The sequence below is a fragment of the Neurospora crassa genome, linkage group III (genome assembly GCF_000182925.2).
Source record: "Neurospora crassa OR74A linkage group III, whole genome shotgun sequence".
Classification (NCBI taxonomy): domain Eukaryota; kingdom Fungi; phylum Ascomycota; class Sordariomycetes; order Sordariales; family Sordariaceae; genus Neurospora; species Neurospora crassa.
This window is the reverse complement of record NC_026503.1, coordinates 4,239,369-4,256,637: the sequence shown is the minus strand read 5'-3', so window position 1 is coordinate 4,256,637 and position 17,269 is coordinate 4,239,369. Positions and strand designations below refer to the sequence as shown.

At 49.7% G+C, this 17,269-nt stretch overlaps 5 protein-coding genes across 5 annotated transcripts; 1 reads left to right on the top strand and 4 right to left on the bottom strand.

Moving 5' to 3' along the window:
* Window positions 1-1,336: 1,336 nt before the first annotated feature.
* NCU09018 (glutaminyl-peptide cyclotransferase) lies at window positions 1,337-3,400 on the bottom strand. The gene is made up of 2 exons (XM_953059.2): window positions 2,293-3,400; window positions 1,337-2,201 (listed from the first exon to the last, which is right to left on the bottom strand). Exons 1-2 carry the CDS (start codon window positions 3,021-3,023, stop codon window positions 1,625-1,627), a joined length of 1,308 nt encoding a protein of 435 aa, XP_958152.2. The 5' UTR covers window positions 3,024-3,400; the 3' UTR covers window positions 1,337-1,624.
* A 185-nt stretch (window positions 3,401-3,585) lies between these two features.
* Window positions 3,586-6,718, bottom strand: NCU09017 (hypothetical protein). Its single transcript, XM_953058.2, has one exon. It carries the CDS (start codon window positions 6,056-6,058, stop codon window positions 3,968-3,970), a length of 2,091 nt encoding a protein of 696 aa, XP_958151.2. The 5' UTR covers window positions 6,059-6,718; the 3' UTR covers window positions 3,586-3,967.
* Window positions 6,719-9,838: 3,120 nt separating this feature from the next.
* On the bottom strand, window positions 9,839-12,576 carry NCU09015 (hypothetical protein; the record flags this gene model as incomplete). Its single annotated transcript, XM_953056.3, has 3 exons — window positions 9,839-10,823; window positions 10,885-11,717; window positions 11,767-12,576. The coding sequence occupies 3 exons, from the start codon at window positions 12,574-12,576 to the stop codon at window positions 9,839-9,841; spliced, it is 2,628 nt and encodes an 875-aa protein (XP_958149.3).
* A 1,619-nt stretch (window positions 12,577-14,195) lies between these two features.
* On the top strand, window positions 14,196-15,885 carry NCU09014 (cleavage and polyadenylation specificity factor subunit 5). Its single transcript, XM_953055.2, has 2 exons — window positions 14,196-15,094; window positions 15,192-15,885. The coding sequence occupies exons 1-2, from the start codon at window positions 14,557-14,559 to the stop codon at window positions 15,446-15,448; spliced, it is 795 nt and encodes a 264-aa protein (XP_958148.1). The 5' UTR covers window positions 14,196-14,556; the 3' UTR covers window positions 15,449-15,885.
* On the bottom strand, window positions 15,559-16,954 carry NCU09013 (UPF0047 domain-containing protein). The gene is made up of 3 exons (XM_953054.3): window positions 16,385-16,954; window positions 16,045-16,215; window positions 15,559-15,983 (listed from the first exon to the last, which is right to left on the bottom strand). The coding sequence occupies exons 1-3, from the start codon at window positions 16,808-16,810 to the stop codon at window positions 15,882-15,884; spliced, it is 699 nt and encodes a 232-aa protein (XP_958147.2). The 5' UTR covers window positions 16,811-16,954; the 3' UTR covers window positions 15,559-15,881.
* Between the last annotated feature and the right edge of the window lie 315 nt (window positions 16,955-17,269).

The following is a 17,269-nucleotide window of genomic DNA, read 5'->3' as shown; positions in this document are numbered from 1 at the left end:
TTTACTTATTACTTTATATAAAATAGTATAAAAAGAATTTAATAATGTAATATAAAGTATATTAATAGATAATTATAAACCTTAAACCTAAATTAATAAAATTATATTAATTTAATTACTTACGAAATTCTAATTCTATATTAACTACCTTTAAAATTCTAATTAATTTAATATTAGGCGCCTCTTTTACCTAATTATCCATTAAACCCTAGAACTCGCCTATCTTCTTTCTTATCTCCGCCCTATCTAATTCCTCCCTTACTATTATATAATTAATATACTACTATTACTCGTTCTTAAATCATTCCCTAACGTACCTTTATAGTACGTATAGTCCTTACTACGACCTTAATATATACAATTAGTATAGGCTCCCTTTAAAAAGTTTCTACGGGGGATAAAATAAATATTAGTAGGGCCGAAATTGCGAAAATTATTATATTTATTGTAAGGTTCGGTATTACGCTAGGGGATTATAAAGAAGTAGTATATAATAATAGAAGTGTAATTTATATTATTATAGCGAAGTTAAATAAGCGATTTAACGCTGCTAGTAAAAATCGCCTTCCTAGTTTAAAAGTAATATAGCTCCTTCGAGTAAAATTAATTTTAATTAAGTAAAATTTCAATTAATTACAAAGGAAATACTTATAATTATATTATAATTAAGAATATTCCTATAATATTATTAAAGAATAGTTGTAGCGTTATTAAATTCGTAGGTTCGGACTTATTTAATAAAGAAATTAGTAACTTTATTATTATTTAATTTAAATTTATATTTAATAAGCGGTACTTCGTATAGTGTATTATTGTAAATAAAATCCTTATATAGGAAATTCTAGTTAAGTATAGCTATAGTATTCTCGTTTATTTTGTTGTAAGTATAGTATAATTACAATGTAAAAGTAGTTAATAATACGCAAGAGAGGAAATTAAATGCGATGTATAAGCATAAGGTTGAAGCTTGTAGGATGTAAGCGCAAGTATAAGTACTGGGCGTACAAACGGAAAGTACGGGGTGCGAGTATCTAAGCTCCCAGGTAGCAGGTGGGGAAAAATACAGTTGGGCGTTCATACTGCCGTATCAGGCGATGGAACTTGACGTTGTGACTTCCTTGAATTCCACTTTTTACAGCGCCAACATGGTCCTGCCCCGCCACCCCGCTGCACCCCTAAAGATACCTCTACACTATGGTACATATTGGATGCCTCTAGAATGGAGAAAACTTACTTCCCGTCTACAATGAGCTTGCGACACGACGGGCAGAAAGTGGCCCTGAAATCACCCAAGCAACTGATTTGAACTCTGTATTGGGGAATTGCAGTCAAGGAACCGTTCGACCTCGAACGCTACTTGCAAACCGGAGGCATACTTTGCGTCGAGATTCAGTCCCGAAGTCGTGCTTCCATCGCTCCACCATCCCATTCGATTACATCTTGTAAGTTGTAGTGTAGATCAGACCACAAAGGAGCATCTAAACTTAGATTTAAGAGTGTACCGTGACAGCACTGCACTTTCATCCACAACTAGTTCTTACACAGCTGCTTACCTGAACCATGTATACTGACAGCTTCTTATAAGCCTACTAGTGAGCAACAAGACCATGAGACAAGATATCGATCAAGGCCCTTTCCCAGCACCCTCACCAGCCTTCTCCTCCCCATCACTAGTCCCCTGCTTTGCAGCAGCAGCAGCATCCTCCCCTTTTCCCTCTTTCCCACCTCCAACAGCCCCAGCCTCTGCTGTCGTAGCCTCCAAATACTCGATAGTAAAAGCCGTCACAATCCTCGCCCAATCCCTGACCGTAGGCAAATCCAGATGCTCCCCATCATCCTCGATCTTATGCCACACATGCGGAAACGGGGTCGGGATCATATGCAGCACCGGCGCTCCTTTAGCCATGAACGGTTGGTGATCATCGCCCACGTAGGCCCTGCCAAAATGCTCCTTGAGCTTGCCGGCTTCGGGCAGAAACGGGTCCTTGGGTTTGCTTTCCAAGAGTCCAAGGGCGCGCATGCGCGACTCGACCGTAGCCATGTTCTTGTACGCCCAGTGGGTGGTTTGGAAGTACGAGGGCACGCCCGGGTCGGCGGAGCCGAGGAGGTCGAGCAGGACGAAGAGGTCGATTTGCCGGATAGGGTTGGCGAAGCGCGACAGGGCCGGGTAGGGTGTATTTTCCCATTCCTCGGAGAGGGATCTGTTTTCATAAGCAGTATGGTGTCAGCCTCCCTTCATTCTCCTTGATAGATCATCAACCAGAATAGTGGGGGAAAACAGGCAAAACTCACCTAGCACCATAAAGCGAATCCGTATCCGTCCACTCTTTAAATGCTTCCTCGCCATCCAGCAACAATATCTGCACCCCCACTTCCCTCTTTGGGTCCTCCCGCCCCTCCTTCCCTAGTCCCCCAGAAACCCCTTCCTCATAAACCTTCTTCAAATACCCCTCCACCGTCCTAGCGACATGCATCAACACCGCACAAGGCGCCGCGCTGTCCGTCGCCCCGATGAACCCTTCGGGACTGATTTTGGAATCATAATGCGCCACCAGCGTCAACAGCGCCGCCCTGCCCGGCCCTCGCTCCTTCGTCCATGGTGGTTCCCGTCGGAAGATCAGGTTCTGAAAAGGGATTTGTTTCTTCCCTGAGAGGGGAGTGGTGGCTGTTGAGTTCTGCCACGAAATGTCCCATTCGGGCAGTTCGCGCGAGAAGAAGTCGACAAAGTGTTTCTGGACTTTGGCCTGTCCTGGAGTGCCGGGGACGCGAGGGATCAGGATCGGGGCGAGCAGCGCGCCGGTTTTGATGTCGAAGTCGGAATTGAGGGGAGAGGGGATGGCTTTGAGTTGGGTGTCGGAGAGAGGTTGGTAGGCGAGGGATGGGGCGACGAAGAGCACGACGGCAGCGAAGAGGAGGCTGAGGAGGGTTGGTAGAGCAGACATTGTTGTTGGTCGCAGAGACTTGGTCCCCGCCGTAATTGTTGGCTGCGGCGACCTGGTCGCGAAGCGGTTGCGTCGTGTCATTTCATTTGGTTCGTTGGTTGGTTTTCCCGTCTCGGATTTTGGTTGGGCACCTTGTTGTCTCTGAGGACACCTAGCTGTATGTTGGTCTCCCTTGCCCGCCACCACCTTTCCTTTGTCTTTGTGGCGCCGTGACGTTGTACAGATATCCAGCAGCCGGGCAAGTGCGATGTCTCGGTGCAGTGATCAAAGGGTTCACCGAATTGCCGGTCCATGTAATTGACACTCAGGTCAAGTGGGTTTGCACCAGTAAACTAAAGGGAGACTACTTGCCCATGCCCAGTTTGCTGGGAATACGTTGAGAATGGCATCGCGACGGAAGGAACTTTGTGACACGGGCTACGACTTGGATAAAATGGGGGTGCATCAGTGGTGCGAGGTGACAAGCCGCCATGACAAACATAGCTTGGACGGGAGAGACCTTCCAGAATGTTAAGGCATGGTTCATGAATTCCTTCCTTCTGATTGGTTGCGCATGAGCCGCCGTTGCCCGGACCCGGGGCACCGAAGTGACAACGGACAGTGTCCGGCTTTCTTACCGCCGGTCCGTGGTTCCGAAGGGGATGACTTGTGGGCATGGTGACATAGAGAATTGCATGTTTCAAGAAGTTCCATTAAAGCATTTTCTCATTGCATACGGAGCATTAGACTTTGTGTACCACCCGCCATGTCTCCCATCTGGCTGCCACTCGCTCAGAATCAACAGGTTATAAGGTTCCTCGTATGCCCACTTGCGTTTAACATGGTAAGCTTTTACCATTACAGGGTAATAGAAGGAGAAGCGTCGCTTGTAGCAGGTTCAATTCAATGCTCAGAGAGGAAATGTCTGTCTCCAGTAATACCGATCCCATGAACTCCTGTCTCATCAGTTTCATGCGTAATCCTTTCCAACCCTCTGCTCCTCCAGGGTATCATGCGAACCACAGCGTGCCATTATTAGTATGCTTCTACGAATCTTCATCGTCCGAGTCCCTCATTGATCTCCTCCGCTCCATAGCCTCCTCGAATGCCAATCGCTCCGTAAAACTGCGGGGAGTAGCACTGGCATGGTTCTTAACCAAATATGCACGGTAGCTCCCCATGTCGATAGCCTCCACGCCGCTGCGGCCATCGACACTACCAACAAATGTGTGTACGTTTCTCATGCCAGCAATTTCATCATACAGCTTCGGGTTGCTGATGGGGTTCATGCGCATGGACGTTCCCTTGTACGATCCGACCGAATGGCCAAACAAGGCGGCCGATGGCGTAGCTGGAGGAATCTTGCGGACCGGGGCTGGCTCTGTTGAAGCATTGGATCCGCTAGCTATGGAGGCTACTCTCGGACGCTCTTCGGGCGGTACCTTACTCGCAGCAGCGTCGTTGTCGTCGTCGTCGAAGTCATCTTCGGCAATGTACTTCTCTGTATCGGACTCTACCCCGGTGGAGATGCCCTCTCCCTCAAAGTCAAAGAAGGCATCTTCGGGTACGTCATCCACCACTTTCCCTTTACCGAACTCATCCACTCCTGGCGATTTAGTGTGAGCGGCGTTGTTGGCTGAGGACCTCGCAGTGTTTTGAGCGGTCTCGGAGATCGTAGGTAGGCGCCCAAATGAGCTTCGAATAGTTGGCGAGACCGGCTTCTTCTTCGCTTTCATCGAGAGAAATTCGTCGTCGTCAGAACTGTCGTCATCTTCATCCCGTTGTAACTCTTCCAGTGGGGATCCGAGACTCTGGTCGCCATTGGACTGTTGCGTTACAACATGGTGTGCAAGGGGCGACGATTTGGTCTCGACTTTGTGTTTGGTAAAGCTCTGTGCTTGAGGATGAAGCTGTTCGAGATGCTGACCGTCTTGCGGCTTTCCTTCAGAAACCTGCCCTGATGGCTGGTCCTGCTTCAGGGTGCAATCATCCTGCTTTCCGCTGTTCATCTTAGGCGCCTCTTCCGGATCCGCATTCACCTCTGTCCAAATTCCGGCATCCAGTGGGGCATTCCGAGAAAGGGCGCGAAGTGCTTGCGTGGACGAGACTTTCTTAGGCCTCGGCAGCGCGTCCTCCTCGCCTTCAACGTCAAGCAACGATATTCCAGTATACGCAGGTGGTTCGCTTGTCGAGGGTATGATGGGCGCAGCGGCCTCCAGTTGAGGAGGAGGGGGGGGAGGAGGAGGAGGAGTCGTCTGCGCCCCATCAGCCCCATCATCCCCACTCAGCGGGGGCGGGACTGTAACGGCAGAAGCGTCCTGGGGAGAGGTCGATGGAAAGACCTCCTCGCCCGCAAATTCGAAACGCACCCGGCGTGGGCTGCCCTTGGTTGAACTCGAAGAACGTCGCAAAGCGCTCCTTCGCACTTTTGAGTCGCTTCCAGATATCGACGACTCAACTGACGATGTGGATCGGTCGGTCAACCGTCTGACCGGGGTCGGGCGGATGTCAAACTTTAACATGGCCTCTGGCTCCTTGAGGTCATCCACTTTCTTCACATTATCTTGAGACAAGGGAAGCGGCAGCGGCGTGGGGACTGGAGACTCCGGGGGTGACTGCAGGCCGCGGTGGGTGCTATCGAGCAGGGGCAGGTATCTAGGAGTAAACAAGCCTTGGAACTCTCTCTCGCGCTCGTGGGGGCTTCTTGGGCCTTCCTTCGGGGTGCCGGATGTATGGTATAAGATGGGCGGAGGCGACTTGCGGGCGTCTCCGGAGAGGGCTTCACTGTCGAGGATCTTATCTGTGGGCGACTGAGGTCGGGGCCTTTCCGGGTCGCGGGCGTCGCGGGCCATCAAGGTGAGGGCCGGGTACTTGTGCATGGACTCGGCTATGACTCGTGAGACCTCGGACGAAAGTTCTGGGTAGTTTTTCAGACAGTCGTCCAAGTACCGGTGAAACTCGGCAACCTTGCCTTCGAGGTCAGCGAGTTTCTGGTGCAGATCAGAAACCAGCTTCGCGGTGCTGTCCATTATTGCGGGTGCTGCTGGAGGTGCAACTGCGGGGGAAGGCGATGCCGGCCGTTCAGACTCAACGCTACTATGCATGACCAAACGGGTAGGCGGCAAGAGGGCAGCCATTCATGGCCCGAAGGGCTATTGTTCTGGAATCGTTGGTTGCAGCTTCCAAGAATAGCGGCGAACCCGTTCGGAGGAGGCGAAGGTGATGAAAGAAAAGAAGGGCCGGATGTGGCCGATCTGGTTGGGCGGGTGGTTGCCCGGTACGGAGGTACGGCAAGGAAGTGCTGACTGATAGAGTTTTTGCTGATACTGTATGCTTGTAGGCCGGGTTTGGGGGGGGAGGGGCGAGTGCCTCTTTCCCTGGTGGTTGGAGACGGTAAATCTTGCGGTTTTGAGGGATTCGCAGTGTGCAGTGTCGCAGAGGCAGCTTCGGATTGCCTCTTGAGAAGTAGGTAATTAGGTGCAGGATGCAGAAGGAACTTCAATTGATCGTCGGGGGACAGTCAGAGACGGTGGAGGTGAGCTACGAAGGTGGTCGCCGCATGGAGACAAAGAGAAGTGGAAAACGGCACTGCCCCAGGTGGTCCCCTCACGGTGGTGGAGGTCAGTGGAGCGTGGACGGAGCGTGGAGGAGGTGGAAGTGGCCGGTGACAGTAATGAGGTAACCACCGCCGCATAACGCCCGCAGCCGACGGAACGGGGGCTTCTTCTACACTACAGGAAAGTGCAGAGATCTCAATTCAAGTTTCACCACGACGAATGGGGATGGACTGGGGAAGCTTCCAGGCTTTGCCAGCTTTTGTTCCAGAACATCCATCATGAGAGGCTTGTATGTAGGCTGCCAGATGAAGGAAGGCGGTGAGATGGTTTGATAGCAGTAGGTAAGGTGATCTGGCGATGTCATGCCCGGACTTCGGGCCTTTCCATGCCCGCCCAGAAACCATACAAGAGTCATGGAACGGTTCCTGGGTGCTGCAACTGGACAGAGGTACCTACCGGTCGCGGCCGCTTATTGGCGGTCATCGGCGACCCAGATGGTACCTTGATATCTGATATTTATAGCAGGTGTGATAAAGTCTTGGTGGATGTCTTGAAGAAACCTCCAACTCCATCTGCAGTAAGTTAGGTACCTGTATGCACATCCAATCATCATCATCATCTCCTCAAGTAGGTATCACGATGGCATGATATGCCAATGACTTTACCAGTCAGTATGTAGCAGAAACAAGACGGATTACAGAACAAGGCATTTTCTCAGTCAATTCCAGGCATTAGCCCAAGGTACCTCTAGCTACCCACTCGTCTACACTGGTGTATAAAACTCGCTACATATTGAGGAATCCATGCGTGAGACGGACCCTAAGCTACAGCCGCCCACCCCCTCGCGACCAAGCCGACGGAATGAGACCTATCCTCGGCCAAGGCATCGTCGATCTAAGACATCTTGAGGAACCCTGGATGCGGATCATGGTAGCAATGGGTGTGGTGACCGGTTCTGCTATATATTCCCGTGATAATCAGATGTACCAAGATGACGCATGCATATACAGTTCAGTACAGGTTTGTCTATTAGTTCGAGATCTCATGTCAATTTTCCTATGCGTTTTCATGACTAACTACCTAATGCATAATCTTATCTTGGATCCGCCATCTCTAACATTCAAAATGGCAGATCAAATCCAGCTAATGCCTAATAATTAATCGGTATGTAAGCTTTGGGACTATTTGAATTACCTAGATTTCGTCTAGTGCACTATGTATATTGTGCTACCACGAGTATGTAGTGTACCAAGCTAATAAACAAACTAGCATCGGACTGTATACACACTGAAAGGTACTTACCGCTATAGGGCCTCTCAGCAGACAGATATCAACAATACCGGTATTCCTTGGTATCGGTATCCAGAACATGACTGCGGTCGGACAAGGTAAGACTTCCAAGATTAGGGGACAAGCAACCTGACAAAGTCAAAGATCAGATCTTGACATCCTTCACACGAGATCTGAGACAGGATGGACTCTGAATGATGCTGTTCGCCAGGTTGTATGAGGAATTGATCTAGCGGGATGATGTCAGGTGGGAGGGCTGTACCTTACTGAATAGTGATAATCTTTGGCGGAAAATTGTTAGGACGGCACTATAATGCGATACTGGTTCAATCGTTGGCCCAAGATCTCGAAACAACTTTCCTAGGTGTTCTGCCTATAATTAATTTCTTAGTTCCATGAATTCTCAAGGCATGATTATACCATGAATTCTCAAGGCATGATTATACCATGAATATGGATTTTCCAAGTTCAATGTGTCTTTTTGAACCTTGTTAACGTTTATCTAGCCATTCAATCTTATCCTTGTGAGGTTTGGACAATCGGGGCCGGAGACCAACAGCACCAAGCTACCTAACAGACAACTGAAACCAGTACCTATTGTACTGTACTGTAAAAACACCCAAACAGTTCATTAAGCACATTGTTCCCGTCCCGTTCGTCAACACTCGTTATCGCAAAACAATCTCTACGAGCGGCATCGTTCTTGACCGGTATGCCTCATCGAGATGCAGTCTAAATCACACATCTCAAAGTTCAATTGACCACTCGGGAATTCCTTCAAGTCGGATGCGTTCCCTTTTCACATAATCCGAAGGTCGCATCTCACTTATCTTGTCGGAATGAACACTCGGTCAAGATAACGAGCGCCTTGTCCAAACATGCCGACCACTCGAATGGGATGATACGGGGGTCAACTGTTCACTAGCCTTGTGTTCACTATGAGCCAGAGTCTATCAATTGAGGTCTATCTACCTCTACGTATCTCGGAGTGAGGGATCAAAATGGTGTTACACAGTTTGGTCTCCTTGATCTAACACCAACCGATATGATTTCTACCTAAGCCCTATACTAAAGGCTTCAGGCTCCTTGAATGTGAGTTGAGTGGTATCATCAATATCCTGCAGACATATAGCCTTTGTTCATACATTGAAATCTTCCTGACAATAGGCGCTGTCTCGACTTACACGTCGCGTATTATCCATCCGAGAAGCAACCATCGGACATTAAAAGCAAATAATTCTTTTCTTGACATCTTGGCCTCCGAGGACCGTATATGAAGGGCTTCAAGCCCCAAGCAGGTTCGAGATACGAACAAGGAGATGTCAATATATCCGACATGGTGCCCAAATATCAGACACTGGTGATTTGGACGAATGAGAAGAACTTGAGCAAAAATGTAAATGCAATATGGTTATGCGAGATAATACATGCCCAACCTGATGGGCTTCGAGAATGGTGATCTGACAAAAAAGGGTTGGGTTATTCTCTCTCCTTCTTGATAGGAGTGGATGCGGCATCGACAGACGCTGCCGGCGATGCTAATGTCAGTCTCGACACTCCGCCTGAAAACGTAAGCCCGCTAGGGGAGTTTTGTTGCGCAGGGGTCGTTGGAGAAAACGGCGATTGATGCATCATATCAGCCATCCGCGATCTTCTGCTTGGTGTTGACGGATCCGCGTCAGGAAGATGCACACGATAAGGTTCGATAACTTGGTTGTTATCTGACTGAGGATCCTGTGCCGCGGCCTTGAAGCGATTGTCTGCTGTTTCTAAAATCTCTTTTATGACTCTGCGAGACGACTCGAGAGCTTTGAAGAGATTCCGATCCAAAACGAGGGATTGGTAGTCGTCATCGACACGTGCAACAACGCTGTTGACTTGTTCATCCACGTCAGAGCGAATTTCTTCCAGTGTCTTGTGTATACGGTCGCCGACAAGGTCTGTGGCCGCTTTAAACATGTGCTGGGATGCGGTTTGAATGAACTCCTCCATAGAATCCTTCATTCTCTTGTAAGATCCTATGCCTACTATCATGTTAGGAATTACCAATCTCGATCATGGTCAATAGCATCAGCACTTACCACTCTCCTGGCTGCATGCCTGGTACTGTCCTCTCATCATATCCGCAACCGCAGGTTTAAGTAGCCGGATGGCATTCTTCTGACCAGTTTTCAGGGACGTCCTACCTCTCAAAGAAATAGTATCTTTCACGTTCTCACCCACAGTCTTCATCTGGCTGCGTACCAGATCATATGAAGGCGAGTCTCGCAGCTGCTGCCGCTCGTGCATCCGACCCTCAAAGTCCTCGAGTGACTTCGCCAGCTCTTTCCCCAGGTGTTTAATTCCGCGTGGAAGCGTCTTGCTGAATATTTGTTCCCAGTTGGGAGCAATTCGCTTCTCAATCGGGTCGCATAGCTCTTGGTTCCAGTCGAGCGGGCCTCTGGTCGCCTTAAAAACGCCGTCCCTGAGGCAGGTTGCGCGGTATGTCAAGAATACAAGGCCACGCTTGCCATCTTGATCTCGAAATTGTCCCCAGGTTTTGGCAGTTTCGATCGCCGTGGTGGTGGCCAGTCGAATTGAAGACTCAAATTTGTCAATAATCTGAGCCTTGATGGCCTTTTCGAACCCGTTGAAACTTTTGTCGACCGTGGAATGCAGTTCCTTGGTCAGCTTCGCCAAGGCTTCCTTGAGAAAGGCAAGCTCTTTCTCTTTCATGTCATCAGCAAGCTTCAGCGGTTTCTCAGCGATGATGATCTGTACGATCAAAGAGACTATGAAACTTGAGACTTCTGTCAAGAACTTGCGGCAGCCGGCAGCCCGCGTCTCGGCAACGATCTTCATTGCGTGATCCTGGAGAGCAGGTATCTGGGTTTCCTCGATGGAGAGGAATCCCGTTGTGGGTTCGTCTTTCTTCAGCATGCCCGCCATTTTCAGATAAGCGCGGCTCGAGACACAAAACACTGGGAGCCGTGCTGCAACCTCTGTGTAATCCCTGGCCTCAAACGAAGGGTCGAAGTTTTCCTCATCTTGCATCGCTGCATTTTCTTGGTCGAGCCTATTATCTCTCAGTTAGGTTCCTGCTCCATAGACAGTTACACCAGATTGACGTGACTTACTCTCGGATACCTTCCGCGAACTGCTGTTGGATCACTGGCCGGGAATAATTATTCCGAAACTGAATACAAGCGCTCTTGATAAGTGCTTTCATGTGTTCGCATTCGTGTCTGGTCTCTCTCAGTTGCTTGCGGACACCCTTAGCTCTTCTCTCCAAGTCCGAACCCTGTTCTTTGAGAGCCTTTTTCTCGGCCTTGAGAGTTTTGAGGCGCAGCTCTGCAGCTTCCATTGAGATGGTTTCAGTATCCTCGGCGTATTCCGCATCATCGAGGTCATCGTCGGAATCATTTCCAAAGTCAGACTCTTCACGCCACTCTTGGTCTTGTTTCGAGCGCTTCCTTGCATCGAAATCAGTGTCTTTAGGTTTCCGCTTTGAAGCGACGGATAGTCGTGTCTTCACAAGAATTTGGTCGTCGTCGTCCCCGGCAAATTCGATAGCCGTCTCTAGAATCTCCATGCTATCCTCACAGGTCTTCAAGGAAGCCTTGTTTTGATCTAGTAGGTTCTTGATGGGCAACAGCTCTTGTTTTAACTGCTCTTCGTTTCCTTGGAGCAACTGCAAAGTCGCAAAGTCTGAGTGGATCTTATGGCTTTCGGGCATTGTCCGCAGGAACTCGGTGACAGATACATCATCTGACTTGGAGCAAACCACTGTCAGTGCAGAGTATGTTCCGTCAAATTGGAGCTGGCGCCTGAACGAAGAGCCGAGAAGTGTCTGAGCTGCCTTGTCGTCGACGGCACGAGTAATCGGAGCAATAACCCACAAGCCGGTGCATTCCTCGATGTACTTGGACGCAATGGATGAGCGGGCTGCGTTTGAATCATGGATACCCGGCTGCGAACTGTCAGCTTTGGCCAGTGTTTTGGGGAATTGAATGACTTACAAGATCAACCAGGACAAGACCTGGTTCGAGAACCTTGGATTTGACGAACAAACGAACGACCTTGATAAGAGGCCAGAATTCGGTGGTTCTGTCTGAGTCCTTTTGTCGGCCCTTAGTCTTCTCCTTAGAGTCGATGTAGACTTGAAGCTTCTCGTTGAACTCCTTGATTGTGCGGGCTCGGACTTCTTTTACAGTGCCTAACACACTGGCAACTGAGGGATCCTGAGCTAAACCCTGCGGAGTGAATTTGCGCTTCAAGATATCGTCCCTGAGCAAATGGGGGTAAACGCATCTAATCTTGTCATATGCAACAGCGGGGGCGGATTCGCTACCAAAGAATTCCGCTCCGGTGCTGCTATCTCCTGACCTATTGTCGCCAGGCGCTTGCAGGTCATCGAGGAGGATGTGTAGTTCTTTCATCCATTCGTCCTCGGTGACGAAATGAACCTCCCCGCGGAAGGATTCTTGACCGTCATCTGCATCATTGTACTGAATCTCCGTGATGGTCGCAGTGCATGCTCGCATACCGTTCGTAGGCACCAAGCTTTCTTGGTTGAGAACGGCGTTGATAACCGAACTCTTACCGGCGCCCGTGCTGCCGACGACGCCAACCACAGTCCTTTGCTTGCCGGACTGCGCCTGTAGATCTTGGATGGACTTGCACCATTTAGCGATTTCCGGCACAGTGCTTGCATCCGCAAAAGCTTTCTGGATATCTGCCAGAAGACCAACGCCGGCATTCAGGGCGGCCTCAAGCTTGGCTGGTGATGTTTCCCTCTTCAGTGCCTGAAGGCAGTCGAGCTTGATCATGTTTAAGTCGGACATGGCGCTCGCTTCATCAGCACGTTAGGCTGACTCAAGACCTTGATTTGTACAGCGAATGTCTGGTTGTGAATGCTACATTGATGCCCAATTGTTAACCAGTTGCTGTTATGACATTTGTTGTTGTTAATAGACATACCTTCAATAGCATCACCGCTTGATTGAGCAGTGACGAGTTCGACTTTGATCACGATTTGGATCGTCACACGAGTGATTGGTGAGAAGAAAATGAGATGTGAAATGATTGTTTTGGTGGTGATAGCAAGACAAGAATAGCGGTTGACAACGAACTAATCCAGATGTCAGTACTGGGAAGGAGAATGTTGGGGGAAAAAAATCAGAAGAGGTGTCTAGAATACCTACCAAGATCTGCCACAATACCCAGATTTCTGGGAATCCGTCGTTTACACAACAGGCTCAGGTCTTCACGTTCAAAACGTGAATGGGCGTCTTGATTGGTACCAACAGGTGATATCACCACGATCGTAGGGAAGAAAACGCAAGGGAACGAATGGAATTGTGAGTAGAGTGAGAAATGTTGGAGGGGTCCAGATGACCTCTGGTCGAGAACACTGCGGGGCAACCGCGGGAGACCGAGTAAACAAACCGTAGAGGTTCTCAATGTCTGGCTCGGCTGGGTACTTTTGTTTTGATCAGCTGGGGTCATGTTTGTAAAGCAGAAGATGAGACGAAACAAGAGATTCTGGCCAATCGTCCACACTGATAGACTCGCCTCACTTTGAGACGTTTGGAACAGCAGACCGTGAACTTTGTGCCGGAGGAGTGGGATAGATAAGGTAACCGGGTCAACCAAGACTGAGGGCAAGTCCCGTACGATCGCAGCTGCTGGGCCAATCATTCTTCCCATCTTTTAAAAAGAAGCCCAGAGGCAAGGACAGCGACCTGGATGACCATTGTCAACACCTCATTGCTGATGCACTGTTACGCGTATGCGATGGGTATAATGGAGTTAATAGAACGAGGCCATGATCGCCGCAACCTCTTGGACCGATGGTAGTAAGGACCACCAAGTATATCGAGATGTTGAAACGTTCAGTTGGCCAAATGGTATCGTGGTTGGTGTCAACGACGTGCTGCACCAGCTGTTGGGATTTCTTGTTTCTACATATATCCTGTGATTAGACACATCACTAGACAGATACCATCAGAGTGCTTTCTAAAAGTTGTGAGGCCGACATCGTGCCAGGAGTAGTGAATATGTGTTTCAAGTTTTCATGGACGAAGCTTGGCTAGAACTCGATATATTGATCTGGCTAGATGCCATGGGGAGTCCGGAATTGTATAGTGCTCGGACACTGTTCGCGTATAACAGCTAGACAAACGCCACGGACAGCATAATTGAAGAAATACGTTCTCGGATGACACCGTTCCAGAAAATTCGTAGTTGTCCATGAGGCCGTTTTTCGAGCTTATGGCATCTGGGCGAGAGATGTTGACGTTGGGGGAGTTGGATGCGGCTCTAAGTGCCCAGGAGGGTGCCTGGCCGGCTCCACCATAGAGCTACGACCCACAACTTTTCGGAGCTTGGGACTTGACCGCCTTCCTGATTTGGCTCGATTTCTGAATGGAATGTCAGTCGCGCCAACTGCTGCGTTCCCCCCAGACCCCCCAGGGAAACTCGCGACCAAATTGCACACTGTCGTACCAAAACGCCCAACAAACACCGAGTGACCGCTTAGTAGTTTCTTTCTGAACTGCCGTCCTCCCACTTCAATCGTGTCCATCACCGAGAGCGCATCGCGTCGGCACGAAGTTGAACACCGACCGCCAAGTCGACACTACAGCTGTTGTAACAAGATCCATTTCCAGACTCCATTTCTCAAGTACACTTAGGTCTTTGGGATCCTGTACCAATAGGTTCCTTCTTCCGAACCAAACAGCCACACTTTCCCACCAAGAACCAATTCCGTCGTGTCGCAACAGAGAACGCAACGAACAAACGGCGAAATGTCTACAATAACTCCCAACGCTCTCCAGAGCTCGGTGCCACCGACCATTCCCCTGCCCTTCAACGCCAACCAGCCCGAGACGATCCGCCTCTACCCGCTATCAAATTACACATTCGGCGTCAAGGAGACGCAACCGGAGGAGGACCCGAGCGTGCTGGCGCGCCTGAAGCGACTCGAGGAGCACTACAACGCGCACGGCATGCGGCGCACGTGCGAGGGCATCCTGGTGTGCCACGAGCACAACCACCCGCACATCCTGATGCTGCAGATCGCCAACGCCTTCTTCAAGCTACCAGGCGACTACCTGCGGCCGGAGGACGATGAGATCGAAGGGTTCAAGCAGCGGCTGGACGAACGTTTGGCGCCCGTGGGCAGCCTTGGCGAGGGCGAGAAGGCGGGCGACTGGCAGGTGGGCGACTGCCTTGCGCAGTGGTGGAGGCCCAACTTTGAGACGTTCATGTACCCCTTTGTACCGGCCCATGTGACGAGACCGAAGGAGTGCAAGAAGCTTTACTTTATTCAGTTACCCAAGTCGAGTATGTCTGGTGCTCTTCCTCCTCGTCTATCTACTCTTTTGTCCTTTGCTTCTGTGAGCCGCGTGCTAACCCTCGTACTTCTTTCCTCCTAAACTAGAGGTCCTCAGCGTGCCGAAGAACATGAAGCTACTGGCTGTCCCCCTCTTCGAGCTGTACGACAACACCGCTAGATATGGCCCACAACTTTCCGCCATCCCCCATCTTCTCAGCCGCTACAACTTTGAGTTCGTTGACGAGAACGGCGAGGTGGTGGCTGTTACTCCGGGCGATGGAGACGGCTACGTACCCAAGACCAAGGTCCTTGCGAGTGGTGATGATGTGGATATGAAGACGGAAGAAGGCAACGGTCCTTAGAGAGCACAGCAGTCTTTCTTTTCCCTGCTGAAACACATGCATGACGCGAGGACGGGGCCCGTTGAGATCACAGCGACTGGGCCGAAAAAAGACGAGGAACTTTGACTGTCACGGCATCGCTCAACGTATAAGTCACTTGGTTCGCGTCCGTACGAGGAGCATGAAGATTAAGGATATGAGTGTTTAGACTACAGGAGGAGCAGTGTCGTCTGCACAGCCAGGCGGGTTTCTGCTCCTCCATTGTTCTAATAATTCTGAGCAGGATAATAAAGGGTCGAAGGTGACTAAAGATGGCGGAAGAGTGAGATTAGGCGAGACACTGACTGACTGGGTTGGGATAAAGGCATGACAGACAAGACAGAGCTCTTGCTACTTCGTATTGAGACTAGGTCTAAAGAAGAAGAAAAAATAATCATAGCTTTTCAACACACCTTTACTCCTTTCCCTTTTCTCCTTGAATGGTGGCTACTATGTTGCGCCTGTGCTTGTGAGCGCGGAACTCGAGATACCAGATGCCTTGCCATGTGCCGGTGGCCTGAGGACATATTGATGTCAGTGACTACAAGCTTTAGTGGACATCAAGGTATCAAACGTACCAGCTTTCCGTTCGTGATGGGAATCGTCACGCTAGTACCGATCAAGGAAGACTTGACGTGGGCAGGAAAGTCATCCGGGCCCTCGTCGTTGTGTCGGTACAAGTTCGGGTTCTTGCTTGTAGCCTCGGGCACGATGCGGTCGAGGGTGTCGCTCATGTCCAGTCTCACATCCTATAACGATGACAATACATGAAAAGTCAGACGAGGAGCTGATATATGTGCATGATAATTTCTTCATCGAGCTTCAAAGGTGACTTGGATCGTATGGTATAGTATATCCAAGGGAATTACGAAATATGAGCATTATCCAAAAGACTCATTCCTCAAGGGTCAAACGCACCGGATCCCAATTCTCATTCAAGCTCAACGCACAGCTCGTATGCTGAATGAACAAATTCAGCAATCCCACTTTATACTGCTTGATCTCCGGCACCTCCTTCGTCACAATGTCCGTAATCAAGTAGGCTCCGCGGGACTGAGCGGGCAGTGTAAAAGTCTTTTGCGACCACGACATGGCTGAGGCTTGTGATGGTGGTTGTTGACAATACGGAAGCTCAGTAAAATTGGGCAATGACGTCGATGGCGGCGATGCTGTTGTCCCTGACGAGGAGAGTAGCGACGACAAAACACCAAAAGGAAAAGCCAAAAGTTTGAGCGGGAGGTTCCACAAGTAGTGAAAGCTGCTGGGGAAGAAGGCGACGAGGAGAATGAGAAAGAGTAAAATGGTGGTTTTTTGGGAAGTTTGAGGGGCGGTTCGTGGAGGCATCACAAACTGGAAAAGATGGATGGAGTCAATTTTAGGTAGGTACCAGAAGCTGTCACGGGCGGTAGGTAGCTGGTTAGGTAATGTATATACGCAATCCTGTCCATGTAGAGGTATGTAATGGTGGGGCGGGGCGGGGAAGCAGTTTGGTAGGTATGTAAGTATGAATGTAGAGTGGAGGGTAGGCAACTGATTTCAGAAGCGAGGTGTGCTCCAGCTCCGTCTCGCTTCAGTTTCATTACCTACTTGTATGTTGAAGACGATGACAACGAGGACTGCTCGGAGCTTGGAGTTTCAGCAGCTCACCTTCAGGCTTCAACGTCATTGCTCTGTTGTGCTGCCCGTCAGTTGGTGTTACACGCGAGTTCTATTTGCGGGGCAGTGAGACATAGTCTTGTGTATTGTGGGTGCAGTGTAAGAGCTGCAGTTCGGATCACGGTTCAAAGTTTGACGGCTGTTGTG

Bases quoted from the DNA above. Each gene is read 5' to 3' on its own strand.
- NCU09018 (XM_953059.2), bottom strand. From the start codon at position 3,023: ATGACACGACGCAACCGCTTCGCGACCAGGTCGCCGCAGCCAACAATT. The intron at 2,202-2,292 runs GTGAGTTTTGCC...TTATGAAAACAG, and splicing joins GATTCGCTTTATGGTGCTAG to ATCCCTCTCCGAGGAATGGG.
- NCU09014 (XM_953055.2), top strand. From the start codon at position 14,557: ATGTCTACAATAACTCCCAACGCTCTCCAGAGCTCGGTGCCACCGACC. The intron at 15,095-15,191 runs GTATGTCTGGTG...CTCCTAAACTAG, and splicing joins TATTCAGTTACCCAAGTCGA to AGGTCCTCAGCGTGCCGAAG.
- NCU09017 (XM_953058.2), bottom strand. From the start codon at position 6,058: ATGGCTGCCCTCTTGCCGCCTACCCGTTTGGTCATGCATAGTAGCGTT.
- NCU09013 (XM_953054.3), bottom strand. From the start codon at position 16,810: ATGCCTCCACGAACCGCCCCTCAAACTTCCCAAAAAACCACCATTTTA. The intron at 16,216-16,384 runs GTGCGTTTGACC...TCATCGTTATAG, and splicing joins TGAATGAGAATTGGGATCCG to GATGTGAGACTGGACATGAG. The intron at 15,984-16,044 runs GTACGTTTGATA...ATATGTCCTCAG, and splicing joins CCATCACGAACGGAAAGCTG to GCCACCGGCACATGGCAAGG.